Source organism: Myotis yumanensis, unplaced genomic scaffold, assembly GCF_028538775.1.
Source record: "Myotis yumanensis isolate MYYU_CA2020_CCGP unplaced genomic scaffold, mMyoYum1.0.hap1 SCAF_1, whole genome shotgun sequence".
Lineage (NCBI taxonomy): Eukaryota > Metazoa > Chordata > Mammalia > Chiroptera > Vespertilionidae > Myotis > Myotis yumanensis.
The window spans coordinates 30,613,156-30,636,077 of NW_027223752.1; the positions used below are offsets into that span (position 1 = coordinate 30,613,156).

General features: G+C 40.8%; 1 protein-coding gene across 11 annotated transcripts in view; it reads left to right on the forward strand.

Annotated features, from left to right (window-relative positions):
• The window catches only part of NUMB (NUMB endocytic adaptor protein), a 136,806-nt gene that overhangs the window by 105,828 nt on the left and 8,056 nt on the right, over window positions 1-22,922 (forward strand). For 10 of the 11 annotated variants that reach the window (XM_070417066.1, XM_070417051.1, XM_070417114.1 and 7 more), the window contains 3 exons: window positions 14,823-14,897; window positions 17,281-17,421; window positions 20,136-20,340. In XM_070417066.1, coding sequence (XP_070273167.1) covers window positions 14,823-14,897; window positions 17,281-17,421; window positions 20,136-20,340 — 421 coding nt within the window. The remainder of the gene's footprint in view (window positions 1-14,822; window positions 14,898-17,280; window positions 17,422-20,135; window positions 20,341-22,922) is intronic. The other variant, XM_070417107.1, reaches the window with a different exon arrangement.

Genomic DNA, 22,922 nt, shown 5'->3' on the forward strand with positions numbered 1-22,922 from the left:
AACAGCTCAGTGAATTAGACAATACAGTTCATGAAACTGCATTTACAAATGAATGAATTCATTCAAAAGAGGTCACCCAGTTGGTAGTAAATGGCAGTGCCTGCCTTGAAACCAAGGTTTTCTGAAACCTGGTGCAGAGTTCTTTCACCTACCCGATATTGATGTTCTCGCATTCAAAAGTATTGGCCTTTGCTTTCCTCAGGTATACCTTAATTATAATGAATGAAGAAGTGCTTAATGCAGAGGACACGAGACAGGTCAAGGGCCTGATTGCTTTCCATAAATATGCGTTGTATGGCCTGTGCATGGTTTATAAATTTGAATTGGGTGCCAGTATTTCAAACATTGAAAGCTTGCAAATACACAGTAGGATATCTGTTTTAAGAATTAGAAGGTCTGGCCCTAGCAGGGTTGGCTCAATGGATAGAGCGTCGGTCTGTGGACTGAAGGGTCCTGAGTTCAATTCCAGTCAAGGGCATATGCACGGGTTGCAGGCTCGATCCCCAGTAGGGGGCATGCAAGAGGCAGTCGATCAATGATTCTCTGTCATCATTGATGTTTCTATCTCTCCCTCTCCCTTCCTCTCTCTGAAATCAATAAAAATATATATTTTTTAAAAAGAATTAGAAGGTCTGGCAAAATGGCATGCTTTCTACGTGACAACAGTAGTGGCTTGGGCTGAGTAAGCTAGCAACTATGCCGTTTGGTTGTCTGTCTGCCACAGTTCCTGCAACTTCTTATTGTCCTTACACTCAGCCGGCTTCTCTCATTTTATTACCTGTTTCTAACCCTGTAGAGTTTGTGAACTCCTCCCAAGGCTATTATGTCACTTTGATTTAGGAAGGAGTGGGTAACCATGTCAAACTGTATAAAAATCACCCAAAATATATCTTTTGTAGCAAATCCTGTTAATGTACTGCCAAATATGGTTTTTATGCTTTCATGATTATTAAATGCCATCGTAAAAATGATTATGTTTTAGAGAATTCATGGTTTAAACATAATGCATGGTGATATTGATTTCACCTAATTCTCAAGAATAAGACATTTCATGGTACTTATGACCCACTTAAATCAGGATACTCTCATCTTCATTCTATTTTAGATTTCCCAAATTTCTCCTCTGTGACAAATTGTGCTTAGTGCTTATTTTCATTCTGGATCCTTTTCTTTAAAAGTATTAGAATAGCTGCTGCCTCTTTCCTTTCATTCCTTCCTGTTTTTTAAATTGCCATGCCCTTCTTTAAATTTTATTTTCCTTGCATTTTATTGATACATCTTTTAGGATTTGGTTTATTTTTCTTTTTGAAATACATTATAACACATTCCTGAAGAAAAACAAAAAGTCCCAAGAGTAATCAGAAGATTTCCATTCATCCTTGGTTTCATTTTTTCCTGTGACATAATCAACTAGTATGTCACATGCCCTGGTCACAGACCTTTTCTAGATTTAAAAAAATCAATAACCTAGGAGTTTTTTAAAATTGGTATTTATGAAAAACCCAGTGGTTCTCAAGCTTCAAGTCATAGCTGGTGGCCAAGACATGCTAGGGACTGTGCTAGGCTATCCAGATACAAGACAGTCTATATTTTTTTAGTCCATTTACTCTATTTTTAGATGACTATTTGGCACCTCCTTCTCTTTTCTTAAACCTCCAGAATTTCTTACTTTGTTCTCTCTTTCAGCTGATCACCTTGCCTCCTACTTCACTGAAAAAATAGATTCAATCAGAAGAAAACTCCCATGTGGCACTTCCAAATCTACTCACCTACCTGCATCCATGCCTGTATGCTCTCTTTTCCCTCCTATACCAGGATGCACCTGCTGCTGGCTGAGGCCAGCTCCTCCAGTAGATTCTGATTATTCCAGCTCCTCCTTATTCTAGCAATGCTACCCTCTGTTTCCTCCACAATCAGTTTTCTTTGTCTAGTGCAGTGGTTCTCAACCTTCCTAATGCCGTGACCCTTTAATACAGTTCCTCATGTTGTGGTGACCCCCAATTTCATTGTTACAAATTGAACATAATTAAAGCATAGTGATTAATCACAAAAACAATATGTAATTATATATGTGTTTTCCGATGGTCTTAGGTGACCCCTGTGAAAGGGTCGTTCGACCCCCCCAAAGGGGTCGCGACCCACAGGTTGAGAACCGCTGGTCTAGTGGATCATCCATTAGCATAAAACACAAACCATCCTTTAAAAAAAAAAAAAGGTATCTTCTTGGTGCTTTCAGTTCCTGCTCTCCCATCCTTTGTTAAACTCATTTAATCAGGCTTTTGCCTTCACCACTCCTCAGTTCTTCCTCTCTTCCAGTGTTCTTGTCATCCAACCTATCAGCACCATTTGACATAACCCATTCCTCCGCCTGCCTTGAAACACCCCAGTTCCTTGGAGTTCAGAGATCATACTCTTGTCTATTTCTTACTAGAGGCCCGGTGCACGAGATTCGTGCACTCGGGCGGGGGGGTGGGGAGGACCCTTAGCCCTCTCGCAGTCCAGGAGCCCTTGGGGGATGTCCCCCAAGGGGTCCTTAGTGCTGCCGTGGAGGCGGGAGAGGCTCCCGCCACCGCCACCGCGCTCACCAGCCGTGAGCCCGGCTTCTGGCTGAGCGGCGCTCCCCCTGTGGGAGCACACTGACCACCAGGGGGCAGTTCCTGGATTGAGTGTCTGCCCCCTGGTGGTTAGTGCGCATCATAGTAACTGGTCATTCCACCATTCAGTCAGTTTGCATATTAGCCTTCTATTATATAGGACTAGGGGCCCAGTGCACAAATTTGTGCACCTTGAAAGGATCTGTGGGCCTCAAGGCTGCATTGGGCACAGGGGTGGCTCTCGGCCCATTCTCTGCGCCCCTCCCCAGCCCCCTCCTGCCACGGCCTAAGGTCCCTTGTCTGCTGGCAGCCCCACTCCCACTGCCACTGCTCCCACATGCTGATTGGGGCCGGTGCCAGCCGCAGGTGTGAGCGGTGGCTGCTGCCCCAATCGCCCCTCAGGAGCATGGGGAGGTGGAGAAGCCCTCGGGTGATCAGGGCTGGCAGGCACCGGCAGTGGGTACAAGCAGCGGCACCAGCGCCAGCAGCAGGTGTGAGCGCCGGGCGGGACTGTGGAGCACGGGAGCAAAGAATTTTCAGTAACCACCAGAGACTCATCCCAAAGACAGTGACTGGCGCCCCGCCTTGGTCTGGCACCCCCGTTCATCTGCTCCACCATCCCACCCTGGCCAACACCCGCTATGTTCCACACACCCCCCCGGTGGTCAGAGCATGTCATAGTGACCAGTTGTTCGGCTGTTCGATCTGTTTGCATATTAGGGTGTGTGTGTGTGTGTGTGTGTGTGTGTGTGTGTGTGTGTATTATATACATACATACATACACACACTAATAAAAAGACAAACATCCAAATTGACCGTACCTACGCTTACACCTTAAGCCACGCCCACCAGCCAATCAGAGCGACTATATGCAAATTAACTCAACCAAGATGACGGCCGGCAGCCACGTAGCTGGAGCAAGCAGGAGGCTTGGTTGCCCCAATGATGGTGGAAGCCAAACTTCCCACCTGCTGCGGCCGGTTCTGAGCTCCATTCAAAGCAACAAAGTTTCCATTATAGAAGATAAATAAACCCCAGATACCTGCTTTCAGCCGGCCATGGCCACAGAGCTGGAGCAAGCAGGCTTGCAACGGAGGAAGCCAAGCTTCCCTCCCACCCGCCCTGGCCGGCTCTGAGCTCCTCTCAATGCTACAAAGTTTCAATTATAGAAGGTAAATAAATCCCAGAATTAAAAAAGAAAAAGAGGAGAGGCTGGGAGCTTCCGTCGCCAGGGAGCTTGGCCAGCCTGAGAACGGCCCTCAGCCCCTCACCCAGACTGGCCAGGCACCCCAGTGGGGAACCCCCACCCTAAAGGGGGTGTGACCAGCCAGCAAACAACCATCAGCCTCTCACCCAGGCTGGCCAGGCACCCCAGTGGGACCCCCACCCTGAAGGGGGTGTGACCAGCTGCAAACAGCCATCAGCCCCTCACCCAGGCTGGCCAGGCACCCCAGTGGGGACCCCCACCCTGAAGGGGGTGTGACCAGCCTGAAAACACCCATCAGCCCCTCACCCAGGCTGGCCAGGCACCCCAGCAGGACCCCCACCCTGATCTGGGACACCCTTCAGGGCAAACCAGCCGGCCCCCACCCATGCACCAGGCCTCTATCCTATATAATAAAAGGGTAATATGCAAATTGACCCTAACAGCAGAATGACTGGGAATGACTGGTCACTATGACACACACTGACCACCAGGGGACAGATGCTCAATGCAGGAGCTGTCCCCTGGTGTTCAGTGCGCTCCCACAGGGGGAGCTCTGCTCAGCCACAAGCCAGGCTGATGGCTGCCAGCACAGCAGTGGTGGCAGGAGCCTCTCCCGCCTCAGCAGCACTAAGGATGTCCGACTACAGCTTAGGTCTGCTCCCTGCTGGTAAGTGGACATCCCCTGAGGGCTGCCGGGCTACCAGAGTGATGTCTGACTGCCAGCTTGGGCCCAGTCTCCCAGGGAGCAGGCCTAAGGCAGCAGGTGGACATCCTCTGAGGGGTCCCAGACTGCAAGAGGGCATAGGCCGAACTGAGGGACCCCCCCGAGTGCACAAATTTTTGTGCACCGGGCCTCTGTGTGTGTGTGTGTGTGTGTGTGTGTGTGTGTGTGTGTGTATATATATATATATATATATATATATATATATATATATATATAATGCTGCCTACCTCTGTGAACTCTTCTCTACTTCTCCTTGATGATCTCATAGTGTCATGGGTTTAAATATTGTCTCTAGTGCTGTGAGTTTGAAATTTTTATCTCCAGACATCTTCCCCAAAATCCATAGTGGTTTATATATTAGAAGCAGTATAGCATAGAGGTCAAGGGCACAGAATCTGGGGGGCCAGATTGTTTGCATTTAATCCTGGTTCAACCACTTACTAGCTTGTAACCTTGGGAAAGGTTCTTAACTTTCTGTACCTCAGTTTTTCCATCTATGAAAAAAAAAAGATAATAGCCCACCAGCGTGGCTCAGTGGTTTAACATCGACCTATGAACCAGGAGGTCACAGTTCAATTCTGGTCAGGTCACATGCCCGAGTTGCAGGCTGGATCCCTGTGGGGGACGTGCAGGGAGCGGCTGATTGGTGGTTCTTGACATTGATGTTTCTGTCTCTCCCTTTCCCTTCCTTTCTGAAATCAATAAAAATCTATTTTAAAAAAAGATAATGATAATACCAACCTCATGGGATTGTTTTAAAGATTAAATGACTAAGTATAAGCAAAGTGTATGAAACTTTGCCATAGTGGGTGTTAGGTATCGTTATCATTATCATTAAACATTTCACACCAGATAGCGCACACTAACCAAAATTCTATCTTTCTCTCCCAAGTTAATCTCCCCTCATCTTCCCCAACTCATATACAGCAACTCTGTCTCTGTGCTCTAGCCAAAAATTCTGGATCTTATCGTTACTTCTCTCTCTTCTATACCCTATATCCATTCCATCAACAGTTTCTGTCTCACTATCTCCACCACTGTTGCCCTGGTCCAAGCCAGCTTCTCCTTTCAGCTGAATCATTGCAGTAGTGTTCTGTTTCCTCTGTTTTCATTGTTGCTCCCCTGCCATCTGTTCTCAGGATATCAGCCTGAGTGATCTTTCTAAGACAGGAGTCTGATTGTGTTGCTCCACTGTCCCAGATCCTTCAGTAGTTTCCTGACCTAATCAGAGCCTTTTGGGCCTTGTAGGCCACTATACATGAATTCCCTCTGTTCCTTTTCCTGTCTTCTCCCACTCTCACTCTCACCCCTCTGTTCCATCCACACTAGCTAGTCTCCTTGCTATTCCTTGAGCACACCAGGTGTGCTTCCACCTCAACCTTTGCACTTGCTGTATTTTTCCATTCTTTGTCCAAAAGCCCCATTCTCAGTGAGGACCCTATTTTAAATTCCTAATACCATGCTCCTCCATATACACACACTATTTCCCTTCCTAGCTTTATTTTTCTTTGATTGGGCATATCACCATTTGTCATACCACACATTCTGCTTATTGTTCATCTCTTCTTCACTAAAACATAACTCTGAGGACTGAGGTCCTCATCTAAAGTTTTGTTCACTGCTGAGTCTTCAATGCCTAGCATAGTAGGTGATCTACAGTAATTGCTCCAAAATATTTGAGTTAGTGAATGAAAAAAAATGAATGAATGACAGATACACTGGTTTCAAGTTCACCTTGTAGTGGGAGAAATCAGACATTTAAAAAATGGTTAGCAAATTGTGTAACATTAACGTACCAATAGACAGTGGTTCTCAACCTTCTGGCCCTTTAAATACAGTTCCTCATGTTGTGACCCAACCATAAAATTATTTTCGTTGATACTTCATAACTATAATGTTGCTACTGTTATGAATTGTAATGTAAATATCTAATATGCAGGATGGTCTTAGGCGACCCCTGTGAAAGGGTTGTTCGACCGCCAAAGGGGTCGAGACCCACAGGTTGAGAACCGCTGCAATAGAGCAAAGGAAGAATGTGAGAGGTTGTGATGAAGGTTTCTGGGAGGAAATAGCACCTAAGGCTGACTTAAAACTATGAGTTCCAGTTAAACTTAAAAGAGAAAGGCATTTCAGACAGAAGGAACAGCATTAACAGAATCACCGGGAGGAGGAGACCAACTCGATCATTCATTTAACTTAGGGATATACGAAAGAAACAGAAGATAAGACCCAAGTTTCAGGCATGGATGACCAAGGGATGGGGAAATCATTCATTGTGACAAGAGGTATGATGAATTTGGTTTTGAAGAGATTAAATTTGAGATGCCTATGGATTTTTCATTTCTGCTATTACAAACGTTTGAAATATGAATTTAATATTAGAATAATTCATGGGTTTTCCCCCTCTCCTCAATTAAAAGTGATTTGGCAAATTAGGAGAGCTAAATTGCCTCCAAATTTCTCTCCTTTGCTTTTTGGTTCATGATATGCTACCATCCTTATTTTCCCCAAAAAAATGCTTCTAAAGGCCTCTCTCAGTTAAGAAAATGCAGGAAATAGTATAATTTGGTGTCCCAGATGAAAACTTACTGCACTTTCAATGAAGCAGTCATTAGAGAGATAGTGCCAGTCTCAAATCCTGGAGAAAGCTGCATTTCTTTCCCTTCACTGCTTTGTCCTTTGGGGAATACTCACTGTATCTTAGAATGATAAGACAAAATCTGTTTATTACACAATTACATTCAGAAATTCAAATGTCATCAAACTACAAGATTTTCAGGCCCTTGTCATGTTTTAAAATGAAGCCATGTTTCCTACAAAAGGAAAGAAGTCTCTTCATTTATTACAAGGCACACCATATCATGGTTGTCTGTGAATATATTATTACTCTGTAATGATGGTTATCTGTGTGTAGGTGTGACAAAAAGACTAATCCATGATTCTCTACAAATTGGGTACCTTGATGGCCTCTTTGGTTTGTAGCAGAAAGCTTTGTAAACTAGAATGGCAAATCTCTGTTACTCAGAAAGAGTGACATGCTCTGCCCCTGCTGCCTGAACTGGTGGCTGCTGTTGCTTTGTAACACCTCATAGCTATGCCAAATTATGCTTCCATGTGTGTTGATAGCATTTCTTTACGTCGGCTTACCTAAGGACATCTGCTTAACCTTTTTGCTCTTATATGCCCAGCAGAATTGTTTTGCCTCCAAATATTACTTCTGTTTATGTTATTTAATTGCATGCTCTTACCTCACTGGGATTTTGGGAATCATAGAACTTTAGAGTTGGAAAGCACCTGAGATCTGAGTCATAGTTTAAAATAATAGGACATAAACACATTTGAAAACAACAAAATGGAAAAGAAAAATGATTCAGGGACATAATTCTAAACAGGTTTAAGATTTTAATATCATGAATTACCTTTTCAAAAAGATTAATTAATGTTCACTTTTCAGGGATCACAATGATTTATATCAGGTTGGCATCTGTGACACATTACTTGTTTTGTTGAATAAAGTTTTATTGGAACAAAGCCATGTCCATTTGTTTACTATTGTCTATGGCTGCTTTTGTGCTACAGTGGCAGAGTTAAGTAGTCATAGCATAGAACGTATGGCCTGCAAAGCCTTAAATATTTATCTGGTCCTTCACATAAAAAGTTTTGTCAATCTTTGATTTAAACAATTTAAAAACTTATGTTTCCAATTGGAGACCTGAAGAACTTTCCTAGCTAACACCAATATGTAAAATGAAAGATCAACTGTAAGGATCTTTCAGCCTACTGAGGATATCACTAACTTGTGATCTTCATCCTTTTTCAATTTCTTTTTAAAATGGTGTCTACTGGAGATAGGTTTATAGATAGGGAGATGGCATTCTTTATTGTAATTAGTTATTTCAATTGCCTTTTATTGTGAGTAGCTTTTAAATTTAGAGAGAGTGATCTTACAGTGAACTGAGCTTGTTTTGTTATTATTTCTGTGTTATTTTTACAACCATTGTGTTTCTTCACTGGTGTTTTCATGTTAAGATTGCCTGTGCATTTCTCTTGCAGTGTAAGTTTCCTGACTTAGTAAATTGTAATGGATCTACTCACTACCTGCTATAATTTCCTCCAATATCAGCTTGCTTAATTTCTGTGTTGGTTTATATCTACCCATAGTAAAAGGTATTTAAGGCAGATGACAATTTTAAAATTCTAAGTTGGATATTTAGAGAGTTGAGTGGTTACCTGAAAGTTATACTTACATTTGTCATCTTTCACTCATAGGTGAGCTTGAGCCTTCTACTCAGATTTCACCAATTAAATTCGAAGTGCTCTCCATGTTAGATTCATTTTCTTCCCTCAAAGAATAAGCAATTTTCTCTTTTCTGTAAAACTGTGTTTTTTGTACATTGACACTAGTCAGTGTGAATTCTACCTATAACCTTGAAATTATTATTAAAATAGAAAGTGTTGGAACAGTGGTGATGAAATAATTCTGAATGTCTCTCACCTGCATTACCCCTACCTCATTGTTATTAGTTTCTGAAGTAGTAACTAGTCTTTTTTTTTTTAAAGAGATGTTTGTGGCAAACTCACTCTCTAGTGGACATGTACTTTTCGCTTTTTTCATAGCAGCACCCACGACCTGGCCTCTTTCTTTTTCTCTACCTGAATAAACTTACTTTATTCTCAAAAAAAAAAAAAAAGGGTGTTTGCATCACTAAGATGTATGTAAATTCTACACTTTATACTTAGTTATTTTTATTTTATTTATTTTATTTTATTTTATTGCTGTTTGGTTAGCTAACTTGTTTTTAGCTCCTTGGGATTAGCTTAAGTGTATAGTTTTAGGGCAAACAAAAGCAAAAACTTTTACCTTCTCTCTGTGACTTTTATCATTTTCTAAAAGTTTCTTAGGAATCCTAGTTTATATTATCAGAATAAAAGACTAAAGTTCACAAATAATACAGAAGCATTGCTACTATAGAATCTGGGAGGGAAGTCTGAACTTAATTTAGCTACAGGTTCTTTGAGCCTTAGTATCTCAGTATCTGGTGTAAGTGGCAAACTAGAGTGACATCTGAGTACCAGCACCCAGGTGTATGAACAAATACAGAAAGACTTTATATTTGTTTTCTTCCCCTCTTTAGAGAGATCAGAGGCCATGAAATATGACAAATACAGTACCTAACTGATAGGTTAGCACACCACCATTTTAAAGACATACCTCAAGCCCTGGCCAGTGTTGCTCAGTTGTTTGGAGCTTCATCCCGTACACCAGAAAGTGGCTGGTTCGATCCCTGGTCAGGGCACATACCCAGGTTGTGGGTTTGATCCGGGTGAGGTGTGTGTGAGAGGCAACCAATAAATATTTCTCTCTCACATCGATTGATGCTTCTCTCTCTCTCTCTCTCTCTCTCTCTCTCTCTCTCTCTCTACCTCTCTCTCTCTCCCCCCTTCCTCTCAAGAAAAAGAAAAAGGCATGCTTCAAAAATAGACATGTTTCTATGACAGTGTAATTGGGCTAAGAAAATGTTATAATTCCCTATATATGATAAGGAGAATAAATGGGGAACAATCCCATTTTAAAATGGCCTTTTATTTTTCCCACCTTCAGCCTCCCAACTCCTTGAAGTATATTTATTTATCTATTGGCTCAGATATTGAATATTGCAGGCTATAATTGTAGTAATCAGTAAGAAGATGAATAAAACTTCAAATTTAAATTTCTTACACAGGATTTTCAGTGCCAGTGACAGTCTTCTGTGTCACTAATCAACAGTTTCCTATTTCCTCCAGCAGATATTTAGCACATTTATTCCTTCAAAGTCCGGCTCTGTACCAGGCATTGTCCTGGGCTCCAGGGATATAGCAGTGACGGAAATAAGCCTGCCCTCACAGAACTACCTTCTAGCGGACTCCTGACTGCTACCTAAGTGCTGGTACATATGGGCAGTTACCGTTGGTGGGATGATGATTGTCCCAGTTTTCCCGGAACAGCCCCAATGTGACACCTGTTTCACTTTCAAAAGGCTCCCAGTTTGGACAGAAAATTATATGACCCACCCTAGTTCTAAACTTTTTACATATGTTAATTCATTTAATCCTCATAATAATCCCACGAGGTATGTAAGATTATTAGCATCATTATACAGGTATGGAAACTGAAGCATAGAAAAGTGGAGTAGTTTGCCCTTGGTCATATTGTAAGTGGCAGAACCAGAATTCAAACCCAGACAGCAGCCTGGTTTCAGGGTTTGTGCTCTGAGTTCCTGTGCTATACTGCCTCCAGACGGCTATTGTCAATCTTTCTCTTACTCTGCATGTCTCCCTTCCTCTCGCTAGCCAAGTAAAGCAAGTGATCTCATTTCCTTCACAGATAAATTTGTGGCTCTCTCAAGTAAACTTCCTCAACTTGCCACTCCCTCCTTTACAAATCTATCTTCATTTCTATTTAGCCTCACTCCATCCCTCCATTTCAAGGAAGGGGACGTCTTTCTTTCTGTTTAAAACTTGTACTCTAGTCCCATCCCATCCCACCTCCTGGATGATTCTGTTTTCTAAATTATTCTTCTCTTTTTCTAGGAGGGCTTTCAGTCTCCATCTTTCCACCGCTTTTCCCATTCAGCATGTAAGCATGATTTGTTGTTGAAGATATCACTCTTTCAAGAAGCTTTACTGTTGGGAGGTTTTTTTTCAAGTTTATTAGTAACATAATGATAAATGGCTATCAATTATTCATTACCCTGTTAAATTCCAGGTACTGCATATATCTCTGATCCTTTTACCAACCCTGCTACAGATGAAGAAATGGAAGCTCAGAAGACTGCATAACTTACTGAGCTTATGAATAGTGGCACTGAATTTAGATTCATATTTATCTTCATTCTGTTGTTGGTACATCATGCTAGTTTATCACAATTCTTAAAGACTTCCCTTGATCATGTGCCTCTCCCCCATTACCCTATACCCCTCCTTTTTGTAAATAAGCTTTTTCAAAGAGCGTATTTAATGCTCCAAGACTCTTCTTGCCTCTCATTTGCTTCTCAGCCCATTCTAGTCTGTCTTCCACCTCTGTATTCATCAGGACCTTCCAGAGACAGAGCCACCATCTGTTTCTCTCTCATATGTATTTAGATTATCTATCTCTACATATATTTAGTTAGAGAGCGGGTATTGATTTTAAGAATTGGCTCATACAATTGTTGGGGCTGGCAAGTCTGAAATCTGTAGGGTAGGCCAGCGGGCTGGAAACGCAGGTAGAATTTTAGTATTACAGACTTCAGGCAGAATTTCTTCTGGGGCGGGTGGGGGGCGGGAGGAACCTCTGTTTTTACCCTTAAAGCCTTCAATTGATTGGATTAGTCCTCTTCCACCATATTATCAGGGTAATCTCCTTTACCTAAAGTCCATTGATTGTAAATGTTAATCACACCTACAAAATACTTTCACAGCAACATCTAAACTTGTGTTTGACCAAACAACTGAGCAACCATAGCCTAGCCAATTTGACACATAAAACTAATCACACAACCTCTATCACTATATTGTGTCTTCATTGCTAAATCAAATGGACACTTTTCACATCTTTTCAAACTTGATCACTTTGCAACATTTGACATTTTGGACCACCCCATTACTTCTTGAAACCCTTCTCCCTTAGTTTCAATCACCCATTTTCCTGTCCTTCTGGTTATTTCTTTTCTTATATTTCAAGGACTTAACTCCTTTTCCTACTTCTTTCATTATTGATAGTCTCTTCTAGCCTTGGCCCTTCTATTATTCCCATGATTAATGTCTCTCAAATTTAAAATTCCATCTAGAGTTCTCTATTGAGCTTCAGACCTATTTTTCAATTACCTGTTGGACATCTTCACCTTGATGTTGCACAGACATCTCAAATTTTGCTTGTCCAAAATTGAAGTCTTATTCTTCCCCTTCTCAAACTTGTTTTTGCATCTCTTTTATTCTCTCTTTTTAAAACATGTTTTTACTGATTTCAGAGAGAGGAAGGGAGAAGGAGAGAGAGATAGAAACATCAATGATGAGAGAGAATCATCAATTGGCTGCTTCCTGCATGCCCCTTACTGGGGATCTAGCCTGCAACGTGCCCTGACCTGGATCAAACCCTGACCTCCTGGTTCATGGGTTGACACTCAACCACTGAGCCACACCAGCCAGGCTCCTTTATTCTCTTTCTTATTTAACCTCTCTAGCCAGTTACCCAAGCCAGGAACCTGATAGGAATCCTCAACTTCTCCCTTACAATTACCATGTAAAACTTTCTCCTCTCCATCCCAGTCTTAATCAAGAAGCTCAACCTCATTTTCTCGCACCTGAAATCTTGTGGTCTTTTTGCCTCCTATCAGTTTCTTTCCAACCCCTCTACCCTGCTGCCAGAGTGATGTTTTAAAAATGAAAATCTGTTTAATTGTGTTTAAATTCCTCCAGTAGCTCCTAATTGCCCCCAGAATTAAGATGGAATTCATTAGTTACTCCATGCATTTTATGTAAAGCCCTCCGTGCCTAGGCCTTTCTTACTCTTTATCTCTCACCATGCCTTGCTCACTCATCATACTTTCAAGCCAATATTTATAGAGCCCAGATTTGCCATGTCCAGTATTGCTGTTTTTTCTGCCTGGTATGTCCACTACTTTGGTCAGTTCCCTCCCTCCTTACCCCCATCTGGGACATCTAAAAAAATTATTTTAGTACCCAGTTCTGTCTTCTCCTTTGAATAACCTTCTTTGATTCCACAGATTTGACCATGCCTGCTTTCTGATATCATTATACACTAGAGGCCCGGCACATGGCATTCGTGCACTGGGGGTGGGGGCGGTCCCCTCAGCCCAGCCTGTGCCCTCTCGCAGTCCAGGACCCCTCAGGGAATGTCCACCGAGGGGTCTGTAGCGCTGCTGCGGAGGCAGGAGAGGCTCCCACCACTGCCACTGCGCTTGCCAGCCATGAGCCCAGCTTCTGTGGGAATGCACTGACCACTGGGGGGCAGCTCCTGCATTGAGCATCTGCCCCCTGGTGGTCAGTGCACGTCATAGCAACTGGTCATTCCGCCTTTTAGTCAATTTGCGTAGCAGGGTTTTATTATATAGGATTGTTTTCAGTTCTGTAGCACTCATCACTGTATTTTTTGTTTATCTGAGTGTCACCTTTCAATGGGCTGTGTGAATTCAAGTACAGTATTTCCACTGTCTGGCATATAATAGGCTCTCCTCAGATGTGTGGTAGTGATGGAGATGATGAGTCCGGGTGGATCACACAGCTCATTCAAATAAGGCCATTCCTTTCCTACCGAGGAGTGTTGGGTTTGGACACACACACAGGAGAATGGTAGACGTTTCTTTATCTTTCCTTGTCCCTTCTAGAAGCTGCTGCTCCAACTTTTAGTACCTGGTCCCTTTTGATATATACTTTTTATGATGTTTTGATATCTATTCTCAGCCCTCACTTTGCTTTTGCTTTATTTTGCTCATATCCTTGGAGCAGTTAGAAAGAAAGAAAGCTGTTAAATTGCTATTACAAACTCCCACTCTCCTGTTTTCATTCCATCACAGGAGAAATCTCATATATAAGCTTTTTCCCATGTGATTCTTATGTGCAAAAGAAGTCTTTTCTTAGCAGTAAAAAGAATTCATGTTATAACAATATTTTCAACAGTTTTTTAATTCTCCTATGTCTCCAAAATGTCTCCGTGCATTTTATGTCAAATTAAAAACTAAACTAGTTCTGTCTTAATCCTGGAAGAAAAAAATAATGGTTTAAAGAAAGAATGAAAAATTATTGGGTTTTTAACATGAAAATTTCAGATGATCAAGGTCCTGCTGTATACATTGGGGTCACAGGGTAGTAGAACGGTCAGCATTTCAATTTAGACTCATGTACTACTTCCTACTCTAAATACACTCGTAGAAGCTACTTGTGGTGTAACTCCTTATGTGTTTAAATTTATCTGACTTGTGATTTTCTTGGTTTATTTTTTAAATGAGTGAAGAATCTACTTATGAATTCTTTGCCCTTTATGGAACGTGTTATCTTGGTTTTAATATATCCCCTCCCCTGTACTTATTTTTATTGTATTGTTTTGCATTGCGTTTCTAAAATAATGGCTTTGGCTTGTCTTTTCCTGAATGTTTCTGCAGTTTGGTTTGAGTATATGGCTTTGGGCACCTCTCCTGGACTCCATTTGTACATGTGAATTTTGGAAGGCAGAAGTCAGTGTTTTCTATGGAAGATGACTTTTTAAAATATACATTATATGTGTGTGTCTCTCTCCTTTCTTTTTGGTTTCTCTTAAAAGACTGGAAAGAAAGCTGTTAAGGCAGTCCTGTGGGTATCAGCAGATGGACTCAGAGTTGTGGATGAAAAAACTAAGGTAAAACTTTTACAAGCTTAAATGTAAGCTCATACGTCTTTTTAATTCCTAATGATCATTTATAGTGCCATTAAGCAGTTGTAGTCACTCTGTATCCTTCACTTTGTCCAAAGTACAATCTTCTGAGACTAGTTAATGTTTAGGAAGCCAATTAGTTACTCATTTACCTTATAAAAAATAGAATTCTCTCCGCATTTTGCCCTACATGACGCAGCATGTTTAGCCTACCAAGCATTTTCACTTAATGTTAAGATCTGAGTTCTATTTCTGTTGTTACACATTTAAAAAAAATGTTTAACCCCACAAATTTGATGTAAAAGATGATGGACCTTTTACCACAGTTTAAAAAATATTTTTAAATATGGTGGACCACATTAGAAATTTCTTCTTGTTCCTTAACAGAACTCTGTTTTTAGAAAGTGATATTTGAATTGATTGCTATTTAACTGAAAACCCAATTTAAATGAAATCTTAAGAACTAGTAAATGACTCATTAGATTAACATTTACTTAGAATCTACACAATATCTCAAATCAGAGGTAGCATTTTGCATTTGAAAGAATGTGATCCTACATACCTATAAGAATAGAGACATATGCCCTAGCAGGTTAGACTCAGTGCATAGAGGGTCGGCCCGCAGACTGAAGGGTCCTGGTTTTGATTCTGGTCAAGGACATATAACCTTGGTTGCAAGTTCCCTGGCCCTGGTTAGTGTGCATTCAGGAGGCAACTAGTTGATGTGTGTGTGTGTGTGTGTCTCTCTCTCTCTCTCTCTCTCTCTCTCTCTCTGTCTCTGTCTCTGTCTCTCCGTCTCTCCTCCATCTACTCTCTCTAGAAATCAATGGAAAAATATCCTCGGGTGAGGATTAATAAGATTAGAGACATAGACTCTTCCCTTAGAGAGCATATAGTGTTATATAAGTATATTAATCATTAATTTAAATTTCCTAAGAGACCTAAAGTCTGGAGAAATTTTGGCAAGAAGGCAGTTTTTCAGAAAAACTAAAATGTCACCTGACTTGGGAGAAAGTCTGACCAGTAAAGAGCAGTTTGATGGGTAACTTACCAGATACATTTTAAGTGATTTAATATAACTGCATTTTAGTTATTTTCACCTTCCATCAAAGGCTTTTTCTTAAGTTCAAGAGAAGTGGTAGTGTTAAACGTACATGAATCTTGGAAACAACAATCATTTTATTTAGATTATTTTTAAGAACTTATAAGTGTTTTGTATGAAATTTGTACATGGAGGCTGTTTTTAATTGCTTTGTATAATAATGAGAAAGTGTTGTTTCCCCCTGGTGGTTGCTTATAGCACTGACACTAATTAGTCTTTACACACAGAGTGATAATAATAATCAGTGGATTGTCACTCTTGGACCTATTATGAGTGGAAAAGAAATTTTGCAATCTGTATAGTCTATAAAGGGATCATATTTAGAATATATAAATAACTCCTACATATCAATAAGAAAATTACAGACAACCCAAAAGACAATTTCTTTGCTAAAGAGGAACTTTATAGTAATCATAGTTATGCAAAATAAAATCATAATGAGCTGCCAAAAAAATTTTATTTTCAAATCTTAAAAAAAAAATTAATTTGTTTTGAGAGAGAAACATCAATTTATTGTTCCACTTATTTATGCATTCATTGGTTGATTCTTGTATGTGCCCTGACCTGGGTTTGAATTCACAACCTTGATGTATTGGGATGATGCTCTAACCAACTGAGCTACCTGACCAGGGCCAGAGTTGCAAATTTTTAAAAAATTGACTGGCAAGTTTATGGAGCAACAGGAACGCTCAGCAATCCTACATAAAAGCCATTTGATTTAATTTTATGTTTTACAGCCTCATCTCAGCACCTAGGGATTCTAGGCCATGAAAATATCACACAGAAGAGCCTCAGAATCTCCAGATTTTTAAGAACATTTTGTGTAATGTTTATACTATGCATATACTGGGTCATTCAGCAAGTATATAAACAGAAAGTCCTCAAATTTTAATCATCAGTAAGTTAATAAATAGAAATTTGGGGAATGATGTTATTAAATAAGTTATATGGAAATTGGATTAAATATATTGATTTACATATATTGCACATTGAACATGGGCTCTACCATAATAAAATTGTAATCAGCAAGCATATGTTTTAGAACATGAAGACGAAGTGAGAGAGGCCTCTGGACAGAGGACCTCATGGGATCTCTCTAAGGTCAAATTCTTAGTATTCAGACTGCTGGCCTCAGATTCAGCTATTCCATAGGTTCAGTGCATTAGGTGTGAGGATTCCGTATTATAAAACGAACATTCTGTGCTTTTTCTGAGAAGGTTGAATAACCTCATAATTCTCTGTTCCTTTGTGTTTCCCTTTTTCAAGGACCTCATAGTTGACCAGACAATAGAAAAAGTTTCTTTCTGTGCACCAGATAGAAACTTTGATAGAGCCTTCTCTTACATATGTCGTGATGGCACCACTCGGCGCTGGATCTGTCATTGCTTCATGGCTGTCAAGGACACGGTGAGTTCAACCTGGATTTCATCATGACTAGCCTCAGTCAGCAAAGATCCTTCCGGGTTGGCTCAGTCAAGCACTTTGCACTTGACAAGTACGTGCTGTTACAGTGCTTGGAAGTGCCTACACTAGTCTACTTTCGTTCCTTTTATTCAAGTAATCCACACTCTTGGTGTGACCTTGCAACTCACGGAGCAAGATGACTGACTAGGTGAGATCCATGGTCATTAAAGGAAAGTAGAAGTATTCTGGGAGGGTGACTGCTACACTTTATTTGAAACTTTTCATTATTAGAACCATTTTCAAGATCTTACATGTATTTGCTAAGACATCTGGGTAGATGATATTGGCATTTGAAAGGTGCTTATAAATTTATTTGCAAAGAAACTCCACTACAAATGAAAGAACTGAGTTGGAGTGTATTTCTAATTAATTAAAAAAACAGAAATACTAAATTATGGTATAATGAGTGTGCTAGAAATTGTTACATGGTAGAAATTTTTCATCTTGTTTAAAAATAGAGAATAACCTAATGTATCATCCTTCATGTAAATTACCTAAAATTCTAATATGAAAGATGTCTTTTACATGTTGATGGTGATTTTAACTATAGTTTTAGTACAGCATTGAGTGTATAATTTCTGAGTTTTTAAAAGTCAGACAGAATGAGGCAGAATAGCCATTCACAAAGGTTACAACTTAATACATCCTTGGCAAGGTTTAACCTTAGAGTGGTGACCATATTCTAAAATTGACCAAAAGATTTTTTTTTCTTAAGTTCTTGGAGACAGTGGTATAAACAAATATTAAGAGCTCAGGCTCTGAATCTGATATGGGTTCCAGACCTGATTCTGGTTCTCACTAGCTGTGGGATTTGTAGCAAGTTACTTAACATTCACTAAGTCTTAGTATCCACTGCTATAAGATGGAGATAACAGTTGCAAAAACTAACTTACATTAATGAATTTAAGCACTCTTAGCATAGGATCTGGCCCATGGTAACTGCTCTCAATATAGTGATTGTTATTCCTAGCCAGTTTGGCTCCGTGGATAGAGTGTCAGCCTGTGGACTGGAGGGTCCCAGGTTTGATTCTGGTCAAGGGCACATGCCCTGGTTGCAGGCTCAATCAGGGGGGCATGGAGGAGGCAGCCAATCAATGATTCTCATCATTGATGTTTATATCTCTCTCTCCCTCTCCCTTCCTCTCTGAAATCAATAAAAAAAAAATTTAAATAGTGACTATTATTAAAGCTATTTCTCCAACTGGGTCTGGGATGGGGCTTGAGGAGGGATCTGTCTTCAAGAACTTCTGCCTGAAATCTAAAGAGAAAGAATAAGCTTCCTTGGCCTATACCTCTGTCCTTATAATAGAGCTGTGTGCAAATGCAAACGGGTTCTAAGACTCCTTCGGTACTCTCTCCTATTCTCTGCTTTCACGCCTACCCTTATATCATCCTATTAAAAAGTTAGAAACTCGTGGTTTTATAAAAAATAAATCTGTCAGTTTTTAAGCAGTCATGTGAAATTTTACATTTTATAGTCACTGAAATCTTTTTTTTTTTAATATATTTTATTGATTTTTTACAGAGAGGAAGGGAGAGAGATAGAGAGTTAGAAACATCGACGAGAGAGAAACATCAATCAGCTGCCTCCTGCACATCTCCCACTGGGGATGTGCCCGCAACCAAGGTACACGCCCTTGACCGGAATTGAACCTGGGACCTTTCAGTCTGCAGGCCGATGCTCTATCCACTGAGCCAAACCGGTTTTGGCAGTCACTGAAATCTTAACAGTTTATTGTCATGTGAAGAAAGCAGTTTTTTGGTTTTTATTGGAGAGAGTGGGAGGGGAGAGGAAGAGACAGAGAAACATCGATGTGAGAGAGACACATCAATTGTACGTGCCCTGACCAGGGCCTGGGATCGAGCCTGCAACTGAGGTATGTGCCCTTGACCAGAATCGAACCCAGGACCCTTCAGTCCGCAGGCTGACGCTCTATCCACTGAGCCAAACTGCTTTAACTTTTGCATGTGTGTGGTTGGGGGTAGAGTTGGGGCTAAGAGAGAGCTAGAAGAATATAGGGAAGGTATAGGAGAAAGCCTGAAAGCCCTTTGGGTCTAGAATGGGAAGGGGTGCTTGGGAATAGTATTCAGAAAGGGGGGGACTGAGAAAGCTAAGCTTTCCTTTGCCTGATTCCCTTTTCATTGCTGGAGTTGTATTATTTATTCGAAGTTTTAAGTTTGCACCTTTTATTCCTAGACATGTTGACAGTATATTTAAGCTCCTGAACCTTGCCCTGCCTTTCCAATGGTTCTTAGAAATGCTTGGTAAATATTTCCACTGTTCCCCTAAATAGCAAATAGGGTTTTGCATTTCAAGACTTAGAGCTTGAAACCTTCAGCAGTATCTCCTAACCTGATGGCACAGCTACTGTGAGTGACAGAGGGAGCCTCACTAATAATAAGAAGGTCTCAGTGGCTGCTCACAAAAGCACAGGTTGCCGATTGTCACTTTACTCAATGCCTGTTACAGTAAAGTATCATAGGTATTACCTAAGGTAATTTATTTAAACTAATTTGGCATATTAGTATATTAAAATCTAGGTTAAGCTCCCAACATTTTGCCTTGTGTAAAACAGACTTATTTGTGGTCCAAACTCATTTGTAATTGTTGGTACAGTAACTCTAAAAACATTCTGTGAACCTTCTGTTATGTACAGGGTGAAAGACTGAGCCACGCTGTGGGCTGTGCTTTTGCGGCCTGTTTAGAACGTAAGCAGAAGAGGGAGAAGGAATGTGGAGTGACGGCTACTTTTGATGCCAGCCGGACCACTTTTACAAGAGAAGGATCATTCCGTGTCACAACAGCCACGGAGTTAGCAGAAAGAGAGGAGATTATGAAGCAAATCCAAGATGCCAAGAAAGGTACAGTCTGTTCTACTACAGTGTGTGTTTATTAAACAGTTTTCCCCAGAGGGTTAATTTTTTGAAGCTATCAGGGCTAAGCTTTCTCACAAAGAGAACTCTTAGCAATATGTGAAGAACTCAAGAACAAAGCTGGCCCTGGCCAATGTTGCTCAGTGGTTGGAGTGTCAGCCCACACACCAAGGGTTATGGGTTCAATTTTTGGTCAAGGGCATGTACCTGAGTTGCAGATTCGATCTCTGGCCCGGGTCTGGGCACTTGCAGGAGGCAAGCAGTCGATGTGTCTCTCTCACATCAATGTTTCTGTTTCTCTTTTCCTCCTCCCCTCTTTCTTCCCTCCCCCACCTCTCCCTCTGTCCCTTCCACACTCTGTAAAAAATCAATGGGAAAAATATCCTGGGTTGAAGATTAATAACAACAACCAAAAGCTGAAAATCTAAACAAAGTCCTTTCCTTTAGAGTAGTTTGTTTAGTGGCTTTGAAACTGTTTACCCTTTTTATTATATTAAGCTACCTGGGGAAGCTAAGAGTGCAGTTGAATAAGCTGCAAAGACATTGCCCTCCCTGTGTTTAAAAACAAAATGGAGAAAATCTGTTTCTGGAGCAGATTTTTAATTCAGATGCATCTGATCTGTGTGAGAAGCAGATGCTATCAGGAACCTACATCTTGCCCTAGCCGGTTTGGCTCAGTGGATAGAGAGTTGTCCCTCAGACTGAAGAGTCCCAGGTTCGAGTCTAGTCAAGGGCACGCACTTTGTTGCGGGCTTCATCCCGGCCCTGGTTGGGGTCCTATGCAGGAGGCAACCATTCAATGTGTGTCTCTCACATCCATGTTTCTCTCTCTCTCAGTCTATTAAAAAAAAGAAAGTCCTTAGGTGAGAATTAACGACAACAACAAAGAACCTACATCTTAAAGGAAGAAGTACAAATCCCAGGTCCAGGCTGCAAAGGCCCTACTGACATGCTGCTGGGTGCTACTGTTCTCACTATATTATTACTGCCTTTTAGTGCTTTTGTGAAAAAAAGTTCCTAGATTTTGAGAAGCTAGCCCCTAGCTCTTTCTCCTATAGCCCTGTTTATTTTAGTGTGTGATTTTTGCAGAATGTGTTTTCAGGTACACATGGCAGCATAGTGGAAATGTACACATGCCTGTACAGGCATTCAAGCTACTCAAGAGTCTGTTGCCTAAAGTTGGGTTGGGTGTATAGTGAGAAGGCTTGGTGAAATGCTTTGCATTCTTGTGTATAACTGAGGTTGAAACAAATATGGCATATTTTGGAATTAAACAATTCAGTTTAAATATAAATTAACATAACTTTGCTATTTTTTATCATATTCTTTCAGTTCTAAACCAGCCATTTTGGGTAACTTCATTAATCTAATAACCAAACAGCTCTAATTTTTAAGACCAAAAAAAGATACATGTTTTTATTTGAAGCTAAATTATTCATTGTGATTACAGTGGGGCCTTGACTTACGAGTGTCCTGACTAACGAGTTTTTCGAGATACGAACTCTCAGCCGATTTTTTTTGCTTTGAGTTGCGAGCTAAAATTCGGGTTACGAGCCAGTTTCAGATACCCCACCGCTAGTTGGCGCAGCAAACATCACAGTGAACACCACAACATCAGCCCAGCATCACGTGTCTCACTCGTTCACTTTTGATTTGACATACGAGTAATTTGAGTTACGAGCTCACGAAACGAATTAAACTCGTAAGTCAAGGCCCCACTGTAGTTCATTTCTCATAAGCATTTATGCCAGTATCCTAAAGAATAAGAAACATCGTGTTATTTTTATTAGGAAATTTAATGTGGACAGCTGTTACTTAGTGTGCTCGGTGACCTTCTGACTGGAAGCGTGCTCTTTAACACCACCACATAACACTCCATGCTCCACACAGCAACTGCCAAAGTGGTAGCATCCCAACAGCTATAGCGGGGTTGTGAGGGGAGGAAGTGCTAGAGATTTTCCACATGCAGATTGAGTCTCAGCTGGTACACACATGGAAACAGTCTTATATTTAGTTTATTCCAATTTAAAATTTTACTTCTGTATGCTTTTATTCAGATGAGCCACGATGCATATTGTCTATGATAGAAAGACTGCTTTATGCCATTCTGTAACATCTAATCAAACTTATGCTTATTTAGACTTTTAACTGCCACTCCCAAAGTCCTCTACCCCAAACAAGTAAGCAAACAAACATTGGAAACCATAAACCAGCCTGGCCAGCATGGCTCAGTGGTTGAGTGTCGACCTATGAACTAGGAGGTCACAGTTCGATTCCTGGATTGCAGGCTGGATCCCCAAAGTAGGGTGTACAGGAGGCAGCCAATCAATGATTCTCTGTCATCATTGATGTTTCTATCTCTCTCTTCATTTCTGAAATCAATCAATCAATAAATATGTGTGTGTGTGTGTGTGTGTGTGTGTGTATTTTTTAAAGAAAACCATAAATCATCATTCTTTAAAGGACTTCACATTAGAAGTTCATCTGTACTATTTTTTTAAGCTTGTTCAAAGGCTTATATTATGAATCACTGCATGAAAATCAGAGATCTAATATGTGTGTCTCGGTAG